The sequence below is a fragment of the Aphelocoma coerulescens genome, chromosome 8, assembly GCF_041296385.1.
Source record: "Aphelocoma coerulescens isolate FSJ_1873_10779 chromosome 8, UR_Acoe_1.0, whole genome shotgun sequence".
NCBI classification, from domain to species: domain Eukaryota; kingdom Metazoa; phylum Chordata; class Aves; order Passeriformes; family Corvidae; genus Aphelocoma; species Aphelocoma coerulescens.
In genome coordinates, this window is record NC_091022.1 from 5562185 (window position 1) to 5582428 (window position 20244).

The window sequence follows — 20244 nt, forward strand, 5'->3', positions numbered from 1 at the left end:
AAAACAAAACAGAAATGTTACTGGTGTGATTTTAAAACAGCCCCAAGACCAAGTCAGCACAAAAAGAGCAAATGCCTGCACTGCTGGCATAACCCATGGCCAAATCCCCCCAAATGAGGGAGCCTGAAAAAATAAAGCGGTAGGCAAGATCTACCCAAGAGTATTTATCATTTATTGACCTCCTACCTTTCAAAAAACCCAACTCATGGAAAAATAGTCAGGCCCATAATAGCTGTCCCTATGCTGTAGGAGAAGGGAGACATGCCAGGGGCTAAAATACATCTCACTTAAAAAAAATGTAAAGCAGACATGATACTCGGTACATCACAAAGCAAAAGCATAGATGCTGCTTTATCAAAGACTTGAGAGATAAGAAGGGATGAGTGAGTCCTTCTGCATCTGGGACCTCCTCACCTCCACCACCATGCAGGGGAGGGGCTTCAGTAGAGCTTCAGCTTCCAGCATCTGGTAGCACTTACTTCCCCTGAAACTTTTTTCCCCTGCATGGCATCTGAAGGAAGGTGGGAGCAGTGTCAGAATGCAGCTGGACCCACATGAAAGCTGCAGTGAAGGGTGAAGGGAGCACTGTGGTCTTTGGCTCCTCTGAGCTCTGCTGAGATGAACAGCGGGACACCACTGTGGAGAACTACCATAGTGGTGATGGTGGCCTCTGAGAAACATACAGCACCATGAGGGAGGGAGGACAGGCAGCACCAAACCAGAGGTGGAGACACATTCAGGACATTTTCAATATTTTTAAACTAATGAAATCAGGTTACAGCAGGATGGGACGGGGTTCTCAGGTTCAAGAGCCCAGCATGCCAGCACCACTCCCAGCAAGGGGAGGACTACCAGCCTGGGAGGAGATACCACATGAAGCATCACCAGTGCCACAACTCAGAACCCATCTTCCCCAGCAGCCTCTCATGCTGCTTGCTCCCTGCCTCCTAAGCTCCCGAAGGTGAGGAAAACCCCATGGAGAACAGGAGGAGGAGCTGGTGGTGGCAGTGTCAAAAGTATGGACAGAGACTCTAGTCCTTCTGTGTGTGCCAGATCAGGACAGGGTATCCACAGATGATGGAGAACCTCTTGGTCATGAACTTCAGGCTCTGAACTGTGCAAACTCACAAGGTTGACACCTAACTCTGCACCTCAGAGAAACATGGTAGGAATGGGCTGTTCTTCAGACAGTAGCACCTTCACAAACCAGGAGTCTTCTTCCTCCCATGAGCGAGGGACAGAGCACTTTGAAAAATTAGGGACTCTCCAGGGCCAGCGGGACACTGTGAACTTCATCTGCCACACTGATCTTGAGTGTAAGGATCAGTTTAACACAACCACATGCAGCCAGTTCTGCCAGATTTGGGGAGGCCCTCCTGCCTTCAGCCTGGCAGGTGCTGCAGCCTTTCCAGAGCTCACTCACGGCAATTCAATGGCTTTTGTGTTGTAGCAGCCTGGAGGAAGACTCTTCTGGATATCCTCCAGGTTCTTAATATCAGCCAGGATGTCATCAATGCTGCTCTCCAGCGTGCGCACCCGTACCTTCTGCAGCGCAGCTGTCTGCTCCAGCTCAGACATCTCTGCCTTCAGCTGCTTGCCTCTGCTTTTGGCTTTGCTGAAGTTTGCCTCAAGCTGCCTCAGGCCATACTCATCCACAGCGCCAGGCTGGTCTTTTGCACAAAAGGAAAACAAGGAATAGGAAAGCATGGATGGAGGCTGAGGACTAGATCTTTCTAGATACTTCATCTCCACCCTGCTGCCCAGCCTGTTCACAGGCATCATGTAATTCAGCTTCCCACTCAATTCCCAGAAGCCCTGCTTTGACCCCAGTGGGGACCTGTCTCCATCCACATCCCACATTGGCATCGCAAAACCTACTCATCAGACGCAGCAGCTCTTCCAGGGCACTCAGCATCTGCTGCACAGCTGCCCCTGCCTGGCCAGCCTTGTCATGGATCCTCTGAGCTTCCTGAGCTGTCTGAAGGAGGAAAGGCAGCAGCTGTAAGGTGAAATCAAGCCCACAAGTCAACAGGGAAGGGGACAAGGCAAGGGAGATGGGAACCCACCTTCTCTATCGCAGCAGCATCCACCTCAACCTCTGAGAGTTTCCTCACAAATTCATCATCTACTTCCTTGGCCTCATGTCGCAGGGTGGCCACTGCCTTCTCCAGGGCAAGGATGCCATCAGCCGTCTTGTTGGCTTCCACCTTCAGCTGGGCAATCTCCTAGGGAAGGAAAAGGCACTTTCAGAGGGGCAGAGCACAGCCAAAATCATTTTGGGTGCACCAGAATAGGGAGCGGGTAGAAACTGGTTCCTTGTACAAGGGACCTAAAAGTATCACAAGCTGTCCTCATGTTCTCCCACCAGTTGCTCCAGAGTTGTTTATATGTCCATGGCTCAATCCCTCCCTCACACATCAGCAAATCCCTGGGGAATGACAACACACATCTGGGAGGTGAACCCACAAACACCAGTTTTGGGATCTCATAAGCCTGCCAGTGACTCTGGCTGCAGGAGTGGAAAAATCCCCTTGGTCCCTGAAAGGCGGCTACAGTGAGATGCCACAGAGATCCTCATGGAAGAAATGTGCAGAGATCATCTACAGCCAAACTGGTATCTGCAGGACTCACTGTAGAGAAACTTCAGCTCTAAAATCAACCCATCAGGTCCACCATGAAGTTGCCAACTATCTCCTCTTGTTCCATGTTTTTCCCCTTCCAAATCCTTTTCTGACAGCAAGAGCACCAGAGCCTGTCCTCACCTCTTGGATCCCCATGGTGATTTCCTTCACCTCTCCCACCACGCTGCTGGCTGCCTTGGACTCGGAAGCGGCGCTGCCCAGGATCCCTACAGCTCGGTCCGTCTTTTCCCTGGCACTGGTGACCATGCTGCTGATAATGGGCAGCCTCCTCATGGCATCTTTGGCTTCCCTCCTCTTGTCACCTGCTTGCAGGTTGAACTCTGGAAGAAACGCATGTGGAAATGAAGCCATACTACCTTTCTGAGATCCCACACGGAAAAGAAAAGGAAGGGTTTCTAGGATGTTACCCTTGAGGCTCTTGAGGATCTGTTCCACCTCGTAGAAGGTGGCGTTGCCAGCACTCACAGCTTGCAGGGCTGTGCTTCTGGCTAGGGTGGCTTGGGACAGCAGCTGCGTCAGCTTCTGCAACATATCAAGGGACACAAAGGGTGGGTGAAGGATATGGTGTGGGAGCATCACATGGTCCCAGAGCAGTCTGGGAGGAGCTGGGCTGGAAGAGACCCATCAGTCTGTTCCCAAATGCTTGCTCTTGCCCCTTAATCAAGACTACAACAGCCTGATCTGCCATCAGAAGCTTGTGCCGGTGCTCCTCAACCAGCTCCAGCCATCCCGAGTCATCTTAGCTCTAATCTTTGCAGGAGCAAGCCTTCAACCTGCCTTACATGGAGGAGACGTGCAGGTGAGACCCTGCACCATCAGCTCCCTGTACACACTGAGGTCTGAAGATAAGCCCCAAGGAAGGGTCCAATCCTGCACGAGGCAGGCAGAGCTGCCTTTGACAGCTGAGCAAGGATGGTGTGAGGGGGGCCACAGGCATCCTCCCAAGGCTGCAGCTTCTGCTGGGGATGACCTCTCGCCAGCCAACCTCTTACCGCTCTCTCACCCTCTTGCCCTCGTAGCAGCTGCTTGGCTTCCTCCTCCCAGTGCCCCATGCGGCTCTGCAGCCCTCGGTACTGGGCCAGGGAGGTGTCCACCAGGACCAGCAGGGCACTTGCGTCCTGCTTCAGCCTCAAGGCTTCCTCCTGAAACAGAGACACAGTGGGGTCCCCAGCATCTCCACAGTGCCCACCAGGAACCATGGGCAAAAGGGGGAAAGGGTAGGAAGATGCCTATCTAGTGGCTCTCCAACAGGGATGGAACCCTGGGAAGGGCTGAGCTGGTGGTAGGATAGCAGGGAGGGCATCAGGAAGAGCAAAAGGGGATCTCCTGGTCTGACAGGCACAAAACCCTCACCTTAAAGGACCCGATGTCTGTCTCTATCAGGTGGGACAGGGAGCTGAGGAGCACCAGGCTGCCCTGATAAGCTGTGTCTGCCTCAGAGGCTATTCCATCAGCATCAGCCTTCAGGCCTCCAGCCAGTGACTTGAGCTCCTCATATCTGTACAGATGTGAGGTTGGAGAGCCTGGTACCAGCCAAGCTACCAGCCTCCCACCCCAGCATTAATACTACCATCTACATTGACTTGTTCACATTCTCCAAGGCCCCATGAAGATTTATCACACAGAAAAAGCCAGTTGCAACCATTCCCTGCATCCCAGTCCCTCCAATGAGCAGGGCATCAGCTGGCTCCTTACTCCCACTCCAAAACCAAGGGCTGTTTCACATAGCTGAACCCTCACAGGCTCCAGGGTGGCTCTGCTAATCCCTGCCTGTATGTTTTCTCCTGCACATCCCTGTTCAACTTCTTAACTTCCCTCAAGGCTGTTGCTCACATCCCATCCATGGTGTGCTAAGTCCCAGCACCACCGTGGTGGGCTCTGGAGAGGCCAAGTCTGACCAAAAGAGCCACCATGGGCTTAAATTTACCCTCAGGCTAAACCCAGCCCAGATTTTCAACCACACATGGAAATCACCCCCAGAAGCCTGTCCACACATGTGGTGTTAAACCCCTTCCCCCAGCTGCAGGCAGTACACCAGGAGCATTGAGGGCTGTGAGGTGGGAAGCAAATGCTCCACAGAGCTGCCAACCATCCATCTCCACCCCTCAGATGTGCCAGCAAATTCCCTGCCTCCAACTGCACATTTCTGCAGCTCAGGGGGGGAGGAAAGGGGAGGCAGGAAAGGGGCCCAGATTCTTGACCATCCCCCTCCTCCCTCCCATGTCCACACATGACATTCAGGCTGAGGCAGCCCATGCTCACCTCTCGAGCAGCCCTGGTTGGGAACCCGAGGCGGCCTCTCCACCAGCGGCCACGCGCAGCAGCTCCAGTGCCTGCCACGCATCCTCCCGTGCCACCTTTGCAGCTTGGTCAATGGCATTGGCTGCTTGTATGTGGCTGCAGAGCAGAGGGGGCTTGTCAGAAAGGGTTCCCACCCAGGTTTTCTCCATCACCTTCCTTTACTGTTGCATTCACTGATGCTGGATCGCATCTTGGGAAACACAGCATGTCTGCAAAGGGGACCTGTATTTTGCTTGTTCCTCCTGCATCTCCCAAGGATAGAGGAACATTGGGGATGGCAGAAGCTCCCTGTTCCAACTGGACATCCAAGGGCCAAACTCTGATCCCAAAGATGCTTCTAAATCACATCCAATTCCAACCTTTAAAGACAGCTGAGGACAACTCTATAGGGCAGCAAAGACCGCCCAGCAGCTCCATCTTCCCCTGCTCCAGGGCTGGCACAGAGGCTGTGGCAGATGTCAACCAGAACCTAGGCAAGGACCCTCCAAAAAAGCACCTTCTGGGCACCTAGCAGGATCTCAGCTCCCCTCCTCTCTCTCTCGGCTAACAGTGGGAGCAACTCACCTGTTGGCCAGTCTCAGAGCCTCCTGAGCCAGCAGCAAGAACTGATTTGAGCTTCCAGGAAAGCTTGAAACAGGAATGGTCTGAGGAGGGAGGAAGGAAGAGAGGTGTGAGTGCTCTTCCCTGCTCTCCATACAATGTGGCAGTGAAAGAGGCAACTACAGCCTGTTAAACCTCCACCGCCCCCAAAGACCCCTGTCAGCTCCTCTCAAGGTTCCAACCCCTAAGAAAGGACCACCAGAACACCCACATTCACAAAACAACATGTAATTCTTTAGATCCTTAGTTTCTCTGCTGATTTTTTTTCCAGCCCTGAGCTGGACTAGGAGCGTGTCACACGAGGATGTTCTTACCACCCGATGGAGAGTGGCTCCACTGCGATCCAGGTCCAGCCTGGCTCTCTCCAGCAGCTGACGGGTCTCCTGCACCTGCCTCTCATACTGGCTCCCCAGAGACCTCAGTCTCTGCACTGTTGCCTTGGTCTCATCCAAGTGACTCTGGGAGCTGGACCCTTGCCCCTTCATCCTGGCCACACGGCCTTCCAGAGACCTGTCGGAGGCTGGTGAGAAGGAAAGAGAAAGGCTGAAGAGAAACTCATTGCTGAGCAAAAATGCCCAGGCAGCAAAACCCTCCCTGAGACAGCCCAGATGGCCCCATCCAAGGGTGGTGGGCGGGTGGTACCTTGCAGGTTCACGGCTTCCCTGAGGATGGTCCGCAGCATCTCCTCGGCCACCAGCATCCTCCCCTCCAGCTCCTGGCTCTCAGTCCCACCACCAGCTCGCACCTCCGAGAAGAACAGCTCCAGCTCCGCCAGCTGCTGCAGGTACAGCTCCACCTGCAACCACAGACCAGGCCATCAGCCAGCGGGACACCAAACCCATGGGGGAAAGACCAGGGTGGGAACCAGGGCCACAGGCCCTGTGGACAGGCCCGAGGACAGAGGACAGAGACCGAAATGAAGGCTCATTTTAGGATGACACAAAGGATCGGCTGAATCAGATACAAAGCCAAGGTCTGAATTCACATTTCACTCGTACCAGGAGAAGATGCTTGAGGAGCACAGTAGGAGACACTCAGGGTGAGCGAATTCCTGCACTCCTTGCTGCTCAGTGGCCCTGAGGCTGGCACAGATGCTCACCTGCACTTTCACCTGGCCATAGCAAGCTGGGCACTCCCTCTCTTCACAGCGGGGACCCTCAAAGCCAGGTTTGCAGATGCAGCTCCCATCACTCCTGCACTTCAGGGGCTCAGCACCAACTGAGTCGCAGGCACAGGCTGCAGGTCGGAGCGACACAGGTTCAGGGGGGCTGGGACCCACCTCAAGCCCCAGCACATCCCTCCCTACTTTCCTCCCACCATTTAGCCCTGTGCTTTGGTTCCTGCTCACCATTCCCACTTTCCAGCATCCTCCTTCCCATCAAACCACTCCATAGCTGGTCATGGAGCTTCTTACTCATCCCCAGCTCAGACTGTGCCTGGGTCTCACCTCTGCACTTGTTGGCAGGGTCGGGGGCCAGGGGGTTCCCAAAGAAGCCATCCTTGCAGCGGTCACAGTAGAAGCCAGCGGTGTTGTAGATGCACTTGAGGCACTCGCCAGTCTGGCGGTCGCAGTTGCCCACGGCATTGGGCTCCACATTGCCATTGCACCAGCACAGCTGGCAGGGCTGGGAAGCCGCTGGATCTCCAAAATAACCATCAGCACAGTATTCACAATTGGCACCTGGGAAAGGAGAGATGAGCAGAAGTTAATGCTTGTTCCCGGGGGCAGAGGCTGGAAGAAATGGGGGCGTTCAACCCCATCAGGGGTGGCACAACAGCTGCTCCGCTATCATCACCACCATGGTCAACACACGATGCTCTCGAAAGTTGGGTGCCACAAATGACCTTGTACAAGTCATTTCCTATTTGTTTTTTTCCTTATTTTTTGTTCCACTCCCTCTCCCACCCATCCTTTCCCCATCCATGTTACATTTAGATGAGAACTTTGCCCAGAGCAGGACACGGTGTGTTTACCCAGCCCTTGGGGCTCAAAAACCCCACCACAGGCAGGAGTGGCAATGTCGTAGGCAAACTCAGCTGAGAGGATGGTGTGGATCTGCCCAGCTCCAAGCAGCCCTGTAGAAAAAGGCAGAGCAGAAGCAAGGAGAAGGGCATTACCAGCAGCTCCAGGAGGGCAGTGGTCACAGATGACCTCCTCGGTGCCCGGCCCCACGGAGCAGCCCTGGCCAAGCCCGCAGGGGCAGGTCCTGCAGCTGTGCGGCTGCTGGGGGTCTCGGTAGGAGCCAAAGGGGCAGCTGACACCATTGCCCACGTTTTCATCTCCCGAGTAACACTCACCTGGAGGAGCAAGGAAAGGGCTTAGGGCAGTTTACTCACATTCCTGGTGGGACATTCTCCACCACTCCACCCACAGCAACACAAGCACCCATGGTCCAGCAACCTCCATGAGATCTCTTCAGATCCCCACCATGCCCAAACCATGCAACGCATAAAATCATGAAGTGGTTAGCATTGGAAGAGACCTTTAAAGGTCATCTAGTCCAATTCCCCTGTGATAGGCAAGGACTTCTTCAACTAAACCAGGTTACTCAAGCTCTGTCCAACCTAAGGCATTTCCATGCTTAACTTTCAAATGAGAAGTCAGAAGTGAAGAAATATTGCTATCTGGGCAGCAGGAGATGTTTTCTCTCTCTCCAACATGCATCATCTAAATCCAGTTTGATCCAAATGCATCTGACTGCAGTGCTTCTAGGCTCTGGGGAGTTTTGTCTCAGATGGTCCCCACATTTCAGACCCAAGCCACAGAATCATGATCACAGACAGAGTCACAGAATCACAGAATGATTAAGGTTGGAAAAGCCCTCCAAGATCATTGACTCCAACCTGTGGCAGATCCCCATCTGGTCAACCAGCCCAGAGCACTGAGTGACACATACAGTCCTTCCCTGGACACTCCAGGGATGATGACTTCACCACCTCCCTAGGCAGCCCCTTACAATATCTAATGACCCCTACCGTGAAGAAATTTCTGCGAAGTCAGTAGTCTCGACTCCCCACAGCTCTATTCTCGGGACACAGGCAGCTTCCCTGCATGCCCATACAGCCTACAAGCACAGTGTGGTGCTGGCTTCTCTTACCGGTGTCAGGGTCACAAATTCCTCCCCCCTGGCAATTGCAGGGCACGCAGATGCCGAAGGGCCCCTGGCCGGGGGCGTCCCTGCGGTAGCCAGGGGCACAGCTCTCGCAGAACTGCCCCCTGTACGCCGCCGGGCACTGGCAGCGCTCCACCCACGGGGCGGGGACACCGGGGACGGGCTGTGCCGACACCAGGGTGACGTTGTCGATGTAGCCGGTGCCTGGAGGGAAGTACAGCCAGTCAGTCACCCGCGGGGAGCAGCAGCTCCAGTTGCACGACCCCCACAGCCAGGACCTGCACAGATCGTACATTCTATTGCAATGCCCATGGGCAAATGGAGCGACCAAATCAGTTGCCATCCTTTTCAATCTCTTTGCTATTTAATTTTGCCCTCTTGGAGCACTTACTATTATCTTTTAATAAATTTTAGCAAAGATGTATCCATCCAGAGACTTGGTGTCTCCAACAACGAGGAGAAGCCAAGCTCGTGCTTGCAAGCGCTCTCTGTACTTACTGTACTCCCCAAAAGTGGCTCGGATCCAGAGGGCTGTCAGGTTTCCCAGCAGCCTGCGAAATTCAAAGTGATTCAGTCTTGGGCTCCACTTGCTGCTTGGGTGCTCGTCCAGCCTGCCGTGGAAGAGGGGGGAAGTGAAATTGGTTTCAAAAAAATGAGATGCCTCCTCCAAAAAAACACAGCAGCCCTTGCCCATCTTCCTCCTGGGAGCTCAAGGTTTTGGGCAACAACCTCCATGCATGCAACTGATCTTGAGCCAAGAACCCAACCCAGCCTCAAGCCACATTTTCTGTTGCCCCTCTCACAAAGTAACCTCCTTATCCAGGACAGAAGCACCTGAGATGCATCCAATCCAAACCAGGCAGCCATTTGCCACCTCCAAGGGATCGCAGCTGAACCCAGGAGCTCCTTGAAGCCACAACCATTCTTGCTCCCCCTGCCCCAAACACCCCAGCTTCCCACTTTACCTGATTGTGTATGTCTGGCTGATGCCGCAGGGCAGGACCCTTCCCTGGGGCAAGAAGGGGGAAGTGACTCTCAGGCCATGTCCTTCCAGGACCACGTCATATGGAGATGGCTGACGTCCCCCTCGGTCCAGGCGGTAATCGAAGGAGAGCATCTGGCCATAGCTCAGCTGCTGATTCCCAAGGAATTTTGCTGCAAAAGGAAAGTCAAAGGCTTAAAATCTTCGTCCTAAAGGCTCAGTTCACGGGATCAGACCATGCCCACCACTGACCCCACACCTACCAGGCGCCACAAAGTATATTGGCTCTGATCTCCTTGCTGCTATGAAGGCATCCTGGTGGTGGGGGGACCACTGGAGCTGGGCTGGGGAGCCACTTTCATGGACACCTCGCCAGCCCTCAGTACCTGGAGCACCAACAAGGAGCAGTCAGCATGGACAGGGAAGGTGTTTCTAGGATTCCAGCAACTTTCTTGAGCTGTCTTATCAAAATTCTCCAGCTTCCTACCCCTGACCTCTGAGGGGGTAGCACAGGTATCCCTGTCCCACACCTCTGTAAATCAGCCAGGCAGAGCACTTCCAAGTGGCAGGAAAGACATAATGAAGGAACCCTATGCTCCCTGCAACACTTGGACTCTACTTCTGCCTATGACCAAGCCATCCCATCAAAGCAGGGTTGCTGCAGCCACAGGCAGGTTGGATGAGCACCCAAGGAGCAAGCGTAGCCCAAGGCTGACTTCCAGCAGGGCTGTAAACCACGTGGTTCCTCCAGCCCATTGAAGAGAAGGGATGGCAAACATGCCCAGGAGCCATGGGAATGTCCTGCTTGGGCTTCACCTTGCTGGAAGGTAGAGGTGATGTTGTGGACACTGTGGTTGTCTGCACTGATACACGTGACCGAGTGCCCATAGCAGAAGCAGGGGGAGCATCCTGCAGGGTTTCTGGCATCCAGGTTATAGAAGTGTCGCTTGCACCTGGGAAAATGCAAGAAGGTGACAGTGTTCAAATCATTTTCTCCTTCTACTGGCCCACACAACCATTCCTCTGATGGAATACAGCCATTGGCAGGTTTCAAGGTCATCGCCAGGCTGGGATGGCGAGATGGGTGTGTGCAATGGCTTCAACCTGACAGAGGGCAAGGCTAGATTGGATACTGGGAAGAAACTGTCCTCTGAGGGTGGGCAGGCCCTGCCACAGGTTGCCCAGAGAAGCTGTGGCTGCCCATGGATCCCTGGAAGTGTCCAAGGCCAGGCTGGATGGGGCTTGGAGCAAGCTGGGATAGTGGAAGGTGTCCCTGCCCATGGCAGGGGGTGGAATGAGATGAGCTCTAACATCCTTTCCAACCCCAAACCATTCTAAGACTTGGTGAACTGCCAGGGAGGCAACTGCAGAGAGAAGGAGGCTTGTGTCAGACAGTGTCCAGCACATCCTCCTGACACCCACCTCTGGCACCGCTCTCCAGTGGCGCTCTCCTTGCAAACACAGCGGCCGGAGTGACAGTCTCCCGTGCTGCCCGCTGGGTCACACTCACACTGCAGGCTCCTGCAAAGGTACAGTGGGAACCTCTACCTGAATTTCCAGCTTGGCCTGGGAGCTCAGTGCTTCCTGCTACTACACAAGATAGTGGAGAACCCTCCCAGCTACCATTCCCATGCAAGAAGTGGGGAAATAAGCAGCAGAGCCACCTCTTTATGGAATCTTCAGCACTGTGGGTGCCAGGTTGAGCCAGTACCCATTATTGCTACTGCTCCAGGGCATCCCAGAGCATCAGACCTGCCTACAAGAGCAAAGTGAAGCTCTGCTGAGCTTAATAAACCCTGGCTGAATTTAACAGACCTTGGCTGAGCTCCACCAAGCAGCAGCACCTGGGGAACAGGCAGCCTTCTCTCGCCAACACCCTTTGCCTGCCAGCAACCCCAAAGGAGCAATGGCAGGGTGAGGTGAGGAAGAAGAAGACACAGCTGAGGAAGTCAGAGCAGAAACATTTCTAAAGATACTTAAACAGGGCTTCATGCAAAGGAAGGGGTTGATTTTTGTATGCACATCTCCTTGTGAGTGGCACCAACACGAGACAACCCCACAGTGGGCAGGTTTTGTTTTACATGGCTGTCGACTGTTGGGCATTATCTGGGTAATAAAACCATCACCTCAGAGAGTGGCTAAGTTCAGATTTTGATAGTGTTGCAGGACACCAATCCCTGCAGGTTGGCACGGAGGTCCAGCCTCACTCAGGCCCACTCTCTCCTAGCATGGTTGGCTTTAGGTTGTCTGTGAGCTGCCATGAAAACAACTCTGCCTTTGCAGGGGGTGTTTTCAGCCAGCACAGGCCCCAGGAGAACTCTGGAGGTTGGCCCTCCCGCTGGCCCCATGCCACCAATGGTGGCCAGCACTCACTGTCTGCTCCTCCAGCACCCAGCCTTGGACAAGGACTCGAAGCCCGGCTGGCACTGATCACACTTGTCCCCCATCACTCCGGGTTTGCAGCTGCACCGGCCATCGCTGTCACACTGTGGGCTTAGGGAACCTGCAGAAAGACAGGAGGGAGAGGTTAGGATGGGCACCTTCCAACCCAAACCATTCTGTGAGTTTGTGATTATTTCAGAGGGCAAGTGGGTCTTGAAACCCATGGTCTGGTATGTAGAGAGCCAGAGCCTGACCTTTTCAGGTGCTCAGCAGGTGCCTTAAGCCCCCTTACCCCACCCAGCAGCTGTGCACGTACCCCAGGTGTGGCAGAGGCAAGGCAGGCAGCACTGCTCCCCCCACCGTCGGAAGAAGCCATCCTTGCAGCGCTCACAGTGGGCACCCTCTGTGTTTCCCAGGCAGCCAAGGCAGCGGTACCCGTTTCCCGTCTCCCTCAGGAGCTGCCAGTCAAAGATACACTGCCTGGACATCCCATTGCAGTCACACACTGGGAAGAGGAGAGCAGAGAGACATCTCAGATGATGCCTAGAGATGAAGGCACCAGCAGCAATCCCACCCTGAGGGGCAAGGAACAAGTGCAGGCAGTGCAAACTTCCCCTTCCCGCTCTGCTAACAGTGAGCTGCTTCCCCACACCTCTGCGTTTGTCGCCATGTCTGTGTCCATCAGCCACCCCAGTGCCCACACCATGCTCTGCATCCCCACACTGGGGAGGAATGCCCCATTTCACTGCTCAGGATGGACAGACCTAAGCCCAGTAGCCACAATCCACACAACAGCATGGCCAGGGCTGTTCTCCATCCTTTCACAGGACTTGCAACACAACCAGGACATTGAATAAGCAGAGATGGTTTTTAAAAAACCCCAGTCTTGTCCTGAGAAAAGCATGGGTTACCTTCTGGGGAAAAGGGAAAGATTCCTGAGTTTATCATTTGTTTCATCCAGCCTCTGACCAGGAGTGTGTTGAGTAGGAAAAGCTCAACCAACTTCCACCCGGTCTCCCCACCCAGCTCTGCAGTGCAGGGTGGTGAGGAGTGGTCTGTGATCCAAGGAGTTTGGCGGACGCATGCCAGCCAAGAGGGAGATTAACAAGGAAGGTTTGGGCAGGATTGGACAGGTCACCTCACCCCACCCTCCCTCAGCATGAAGAAAAACTGCAGCTGCCCACACTGCTCCATAAGGATGGCAGGAAGAACAAGCATGAGATTCCTCTACAGCCAGGAGAGATGATCCCCGTGGATGTCAGACTCAGGCATCTCACCAGATGTGCCCGTTCCAGCACTACACTGCCTTGTCCAGCTGCTCTCTTGAAGCAACCTCTCCCCTACTTGGCAATCCCTCAGTGACCAGTGCTGGAGCATTTAATCTCAAGGACCTTTACTCCAGACATGCTCCTCAGGATCACTGAGGAGAGCAGGTACAGCTCAGGCAGGAGACAAAGACAGGCAGGAGAAAGAAACATCCCAAGGGAAAAACCCAGGTCCTCAGGGGCACAGAGCCTGCTGAGGAACTGCTCCAAACCACCCTGATGGTGGCTGCCATGGGAGCCTCGACCTCCCTCTGAGGAGCTCTGCTCACTGCTGGCCTTCTTGGGACAAGAAAGGCCATCCCCAGCTACCCAAACCCTGTTCAGGTCACCTCTGAGGGCACAGAAGGTGGAGGGAGTCCAAAAATGGGCAGAAACCTGCTGCATGGATGCAGACAGTGCCTTGTACTCATACACACCAAGCCTCCTCCTTCCCCTCTCTCTTCTGGTACAGCTCAGCCCCAGGGTACAACATCCCTGTCCTCTGCATCATCTGTGATTCCTGGGACCAGGCAAAGCCTTCTGCTCTCAGTGCTCACACCTGGGCACCACCGTCCCACACACCCATCGGCACCCACATTCCAGAGGGAGGCACTCAGCAGAGCCTCTGCCAAGAGGAGAGATGACCTCATGCACCAGCAAACAGGGAGAGAGATTTTTCCAACTTTGGCAAACACAGCTCTTCTCTCGCAGTCTGGCTGCCAGGAGACCGAGACCAAGAAGATCAGGAGATCTTCTGCCACCCTAGCCTGCTGGGAGGGGACCTGTGGGCACAGAATTCCTCTAGAATGCCTCTAGGGTGTGGGAAAGCAACTCCAGCCTCAGAGAGCATCACCAGTGACCAAAGGGCATGGACAACACAAAGGACCCATGGAGAGCAGCAGTGTGAGACTTTCTTCAAGTATTTGTGCTCACCTTCACAGCAGAAAGATCTCACTTGGGGTGATCCCACTCCCCATCCCTCCACATTCCAGCTAGATTTCAAGTTGAAAGGGACCCATAAGGTTCTTTGGGTTGAACTCCAGCCATGCATCACCCTACGTCTATGCAGTCCAGAGGATTTACTAGGTTCCTAAATTACAGGCATGAACACCATTCCCCCAGGGAATGAAAACCTTTCTTTGGGTGTTGCTCTACTGCTGCAGCACATTAGGAACCAGCTCTCCAGCCTTGGAACAAATTCCTGTCTCGATGATTCAAAGCCATTTAAGATGCTGTGGCAGGTTAGTGCTGCCAACGCACTGGTATGTCTGCTCCTGGTCATCTCCCAGAAACCCAGGAGCTCAGGCAGACTAATCCATACCAAGAGCAAGGCACTGGAATTGATAATGAGATGGAGCAGGAAGGAGCTGCTGGAGGATGAGGACCAACTGAGGACAGGATCACTTCTGTATCCAGGTGCCCTGAGGCTCTGCTCTGAGATTATCCCTGGGAAAGAGCAGGTTCAATTGAGAAGCTTTGCAGCTGGGTTTCTTCAGCACTATGTCAGGATGCAGGAGATCCATGGCACACATCCAGGAAGATGTCATTCCCCCAGCTCCCACCCGCAGAATAAAGCATGAAAAATGCTTGATGGCTGTGCTGAGGTGAATTCTCACATCAGAAAGGCTTGGAGAAGGAGACAGGCAGCTTCAGGCCTCTTAAGGAGTCTCCTTAAATTCACAAAACCAGACAATGAGGGTGGCCCTGGGTCTGTCAGGATCCAACATCTCTGTACACATGAGCCAACCTGCAAAGATCCTTTGTTCCATCAGGAGAACAACACAGATTTGCATGCAATGAAGCCTCCATGGCAATACAAGCCATTCCCTGCTCTGTGCTCTTGGGACAGTGACCCACAAGACTGCCCCATCTGCTGCCTCAAGGCTGGGTGTCCGCATTGCCCAACTTCACAATTTTCTCATTGCAGGAAGACCTGACTGGTGCTTCTGGGCTCCCTCAGCAGACTAAGTTACACCATCTAACCCACTCAAAGTCTTCTGCAGCATAAAAACATGGCTGGTGTTGACCGTCAGCTTCACACACACACAGAAATGGGTTCAAGAGTCGCTGGGAAAGCAGCAGTTTCCTACACACTGCCAGGAAAGAACAGGGGAAGAATTTATACCAGTATTTTAAAACTTGCATGTAATTAAGGCTGATGTAATAATTAACCCAATTAGCATGTAAAACAAAGCAGGTCTTTTTGTGTCTTTTGAAAAAAACCCAAACAAAAACACTTATTCAGCACTTATTTTCCATTGCATCACACTTAGAACTGATAAATTCAACTTCAAGCCCAGGAAGCTTATTTCAGAACATCAGTACTGGAGACCAAAAAAACATTAAATCACTCAGTATTTACAAAATACATGCAAAAATCTGATTTTGGCCAAACATACCCATCTCGAGACTACAGGCCAATGAAACTGAAATTCTGATTGCTGAATTACACTGGGCTGAACATGTTTAAATCTCCCTCCATGACACTCCACTATGTGAGATTTGCATGTGCAAGAGGATCTGCTGGATTTTTAAAGCTCACCATCAGTCTGTGGACCACAGGAGACTCCTGTCTCTCATGAGATGCAGGAGGGCTGTGGCACCTTGTGAGCCCCACAGACTTGCACAAAATCCAAACATCACCCTGTTATTACAGCAAACTGGATCCTGGATGCTTCCAGTTCTTCTTCAGGCTCAGGGAAGGTTTTGGTTCCAGCAATGATGGGCAGATCAGCCACTGCCTAGGCCATGCTCGTGCTCATACCTGCATCCTACCCTGGGAGCAAAGCTCTATACCGACAGCAATAAGGTAATTGCATATAAATAAGTTATTGAAAGGGGATGCCAGTGACAAAACAAAGACCAACTGTCCGTGGGATATTTTACCTCGGAGGAAAATTAAGAAGCACCTGCGGATCCACTATCAACCGAAGGCGAGGGGAAGAGTGCCCTAGCAGGGTGCCACGCACCCAAACCCGCTCCCGGCACTCTCCAGCACGGCGAGAGAGCTGCGACCCAATCTGCCGGCGGGATCAGAGCAGGAACAGCCGCCCTTCCCGAAGCCTCACCTTCTCCGCTGCGTGTGCTCAGGGCTGCGGGCCGGAGGGACGCGGCGAGGCAAGCGAGGGACAGGAGCCAGCACGCGGCCATTTCTTGTGCCGGGGAGCACCAGGCGCCCGTTCCGACGGGGCTCCACACCAGCTACCTGGGGCCTTTTTTTCGTGCGTTTTTTATCGGCTGCTCCACCTGAGTCACTCCCAACAGGAAGAGCGCGTGTGCCGTGAGCTGACTCACAGCAAGAGCCCAGCCCAGGGAGGGCAGACAGGCGCCTGCCCCATCGAGAGAGACGCACTGACGGGGCACAGCACCCCGAGGACCTCCTGCATGCACCGTCCTAGGAAAATAAAATACAGCTGCAGCTCCTGAAGACACCCTTCCTGCCCGTCCCGCTCGCTCAGCTCCATCCCCCGGCCGCCGCTGCCTCCACAGGCAGGACAGCGGTGCTGGCTGGGGAGAGCCGGGCTGTCCCGGCACGCTGGAGGCTTGCACGGAACAAAATGAAAAAGGATGAGCTCACAGAAAGCTTGGGGAGGGTGGATGGGAGCTGTCTGCTCGCAAGCCAGGTCCAGCCAGCCAACCTGCAAGAGCAGGGATCATTTCAGGTGCCTTGCAGGACTGGGGATGCAAAGAAACCCAAGGTCAGCTTGGATAAATTCCAGAAAGCAGATCGATTTACCAGATAAGCATCAAGTTCAGGAAATCCCCAGACCTAGAAATGAGGGGAAGGTGGGAATTATCACACATATTTGTCTGCTTTTGTTCCTGAGATGGCAAATTAGGTTAGATGGGTCCTTGGCCTCACCTACTACATCATTTTCATGCTAGAAGAAGGATGAGGAGTGGAGACAGAGGGGGGAAAAATGCTTGTCTGAGGCTGCTGACAGAGCCAGGAAGATGCCAGGCTCCACAGCCCCAGGTCTATTAGCACTTTGTTCTCAAGGGTAGCTGACAAGCCACATAGGCATGAAGGGCCAGTTCCATCTTGCTCCTTGCCTTTGCCTTGCAGGAGGACATGACCACTTCTACAGGGGAATAGAGAAATCTGGAGGCAGAGGTTCTCCACATCCCGCACACATCAGGACAAGCAGGATTCCAGCATATCCATCTGCCCTGCAAAAGCAGCCCACCAGAGGGGCACAGTGAAGGATGGGCCCTCTTGCTGCATCACAGCAGCTTCCCTGCCTAATGCCATGGGACTCCTACTGTCACAAGTGACTGCGAATGGTCCAGGAGCACCTTTAAATAGAATGAAAAGTTCGTACCCAAAGACACAAATTGCCTTTTAGTTCCCCTTCTGCATTAAGGATTCAAACTCAACCCAAGGCATGACACACTGCTCACTTTAGGCCTGACAGACCAGGGTGATTAACACTGAGCTCCTTGTCTGAGCCTCCAGACACTCCAGACACCTGGAGATGACTCACAGGGCTTTCCTCTTTCCTGGTGATCTCATGGGCACAGCCAGCCTGAACTCACCACATCTCTGCACCTCCCTTTGCCAACCCTACCTGCTGCTGCTGATTGAGTCAACTCACTTTTATAAAACAGGAGGTTTCTTTCCATTTCACTTGCTGGATCTTAACACAGCTCTCAACAAGGAACACAGCTTCCTGAACACGATAGTGGCATGGTGGGTTTTGGCATCTGAGGTTGTTTTATCTGGTTTTCATTACTGTTTTTTTAAGTGGGATAAAATTATTTATGGTGTTCCCACCAATTCAGCAGTTCTTAGGATCCACTCATACCTCTAGGGAGACACAATCCCTTCTGCTCCTAAGTACATCACTTGCCCAAAATATCTCTGCTGTCTCCTTCCTACCTCCTGACACTCCTCTGCTTGGGAAGCTCATATCCAGCAGAGTGGTCCATATAGCAGTTCCCTTAGACCTCACCCAGACCACATCCTTGGCTGACTTACCTCTTGGAAAACCAGCCCTCCCCATCATGAAGCTTTTCCCTTATCTATCTCCTCCATGTTATCCATTTTATCTCACCATTACCACCCCACCTCTCACTCCACTTGTGCAAACAAGGCCCTGAAAGCTCACTCCTCAGTCATCTCTGCTTATTGACTCAGGGGTTACTCTCACCTTGTCACCCTCCACTATGCTTCAAGATGACCTCTGAAAACCACATGCCATGAGACTACCAAAAATGTATTTCCTGGGGCCCTGATTTTCTAAACACACCCGATCTGGAATGAGCAGCTGCCCACCACCCTCCACAGAGCAAATGTCCCACTGCAACCCATTGCTATGGCAGCACCCTTTAGAAAAGGTCTCACACCAACATGGTTAACAAAAATGTTTTACCTTTTAGAGTAAGCAAAAGTGAAAGCAGAGGGAGGCATAAAGAACAGCTGTGCTCATCAGACACTGCAATGAAACAGTTTTTATGTTCATTCACAACAGAGCCAAAAAAGCTGCTACTGCAGGCCAACCACCATGGATCACAAGTTCATCAGTCCTTGAGGATGTGGCTGTGGCAGAATCAACCTCTCCAAAACCAGTCTGAAACAGCATAATAATCTAAACTTTGCTGGTGGTTGCTGGTGAAAAGTGATGGATGTGTAAAAACTCTGAAGTGATGGTTCTATTAATGTAACCAAAGGAGAAAACCCATTTTGGTGACTTATGCCAGATGAACACCATGATGCTGTGAGTCCTTGCAGCCCAGGTCAACCCTCCCACCCCCAAGCCTCCTTCTGCAAGGGACCATCTGATTTGCCATGTCCTCCAGGAGGAAATCCTCTGGGATTTCCTCAGTGTGGAAAATCAGTGATCATGATGTGCTGGTATCACCAAACACCAGGGCAGCAATGGAGACTGGACTTCAGTCTCTCCTCTGACAGTTGGGTGCCCTGGGAAAAAGTCCTCATGACAGCCAGAGCCACGTGGAGCAGAGGAGATCATTCAGGCAGCAGCTCCACTGGGATGGGCAGAGGCAGGCAGGGAGCAGGCCGGTAGTGAGGAAGCAAGGCAGGGCAGGGCAGGAGCAGTAGCACAGCAAGGAAGTGCTGTCGTGTCTGGCTTTGTCGTGCCTGTGCCCTGCCCAGACCAGCGAGGGATGAGACAGACAGGGACAGAGGAAGAAGGCATTGCCATCCAACTGCATTCCCCTCTCTGTCCCCATGCCCAGCCTCTGTGGGATAACTTTTATGTGACATTCCTGATGTTTCTGGGATGGGGGCACAATGAAGGCATCAGGCCAGCAGTCAACTAGAAAAAATAACTAACCAGAATGTGGTCCAACATGGCATGGCTGGAGATTGGGAGCACAGAACACTGCCAGCTCAATTTGACAGCTGTATGACCTCCTCTACTTCCTCAGATCCATGCAAACACACTAGAGGTATCTCCTCCAGGCAGCTGTTCCCAGGACTTTTTAACTTGCAACAATGTCTTGTCCTCCCCAGAAGTGAGAGGGAACCCAGCTCAGGTCTGTCCAAGCCCTCCCCACTGCCACCTGCTCACCAGGCCCTTTGTCCCCTGGCAGCCTCCTGCTTCTCCAGAGAGCACATGAGAGATAATGGAGCTTGAACTTGGGCATTGAGAAGAAACACAGGGAACTGAATAATAAAGGCTACCAGAGCATGGCTTGGTCACTGCTCAGCAAGGTGCCTCCTCACCCACCTTGATGTCAGGTACAGGCTACACTGAGCAGAGAGTATCTGAGGAGGGCATCTCTACATGAGCTTCAAAATATTGGTAAAACAGTTTGGGAACCTGTAAGCCATGACCATGGTCCCTTGGAGCTGGGTCTGCTCCTCCTTGTAACAGATTTCTGAGTATCTACTTAGGTTACTCTTACCTCATCACCCTCCACCATCCTCGAGCATTACCTCTGAAAACCGCATGAAC

The 20244-nt window shown here is 53.1% G+C and overlaps 1 protein-coding gene across 1 annotated transcript; it reads right to left on the reverse strand.

Annotated features, from left to right (window-relative positions):
* Positions 1–31: 31 nt before the first annotated feature.
* Positions 32–20212, reverse strand: LAMC2 (laminin subunit gamma 2). The gene is made up of 26 exons (XM_069023220.1): positions 20195–20212; positions 16736–16962; positions 16393–16578; positions 13615–13676; positions 12337–12525; positions 12012–12141; positions 11061–11159; positions 10455–10591; positions 9902–10024; positions 9622–9811; positions 9155–9267; positions 8642–8860; positions 7662–7841; positions 6991–7224; positions 6643–6779; positions 6186–6339; positions 5858–6063; positions 5508–5587; positions 4905–5039; positions 3996–4140; positions 3635–3784; positions 3050–3164; positions 2763–2962; positions 2067–2225; positions 1879–1978; positions 32–1670 (listed from the first exon to the last, which is right to left on the reverse strand). Exons 1-26 carry the CDS (start codon positions 20210–20212, stop codon positions 1420–1422), a joined length of 3939 nt encoding a protein of 1312 aa, XP_068879321.1. The 3' UTR covers positions 32–1419.
* Between the last annotated feature and the right edge of the window lie 32 nt (positions 20213–20244).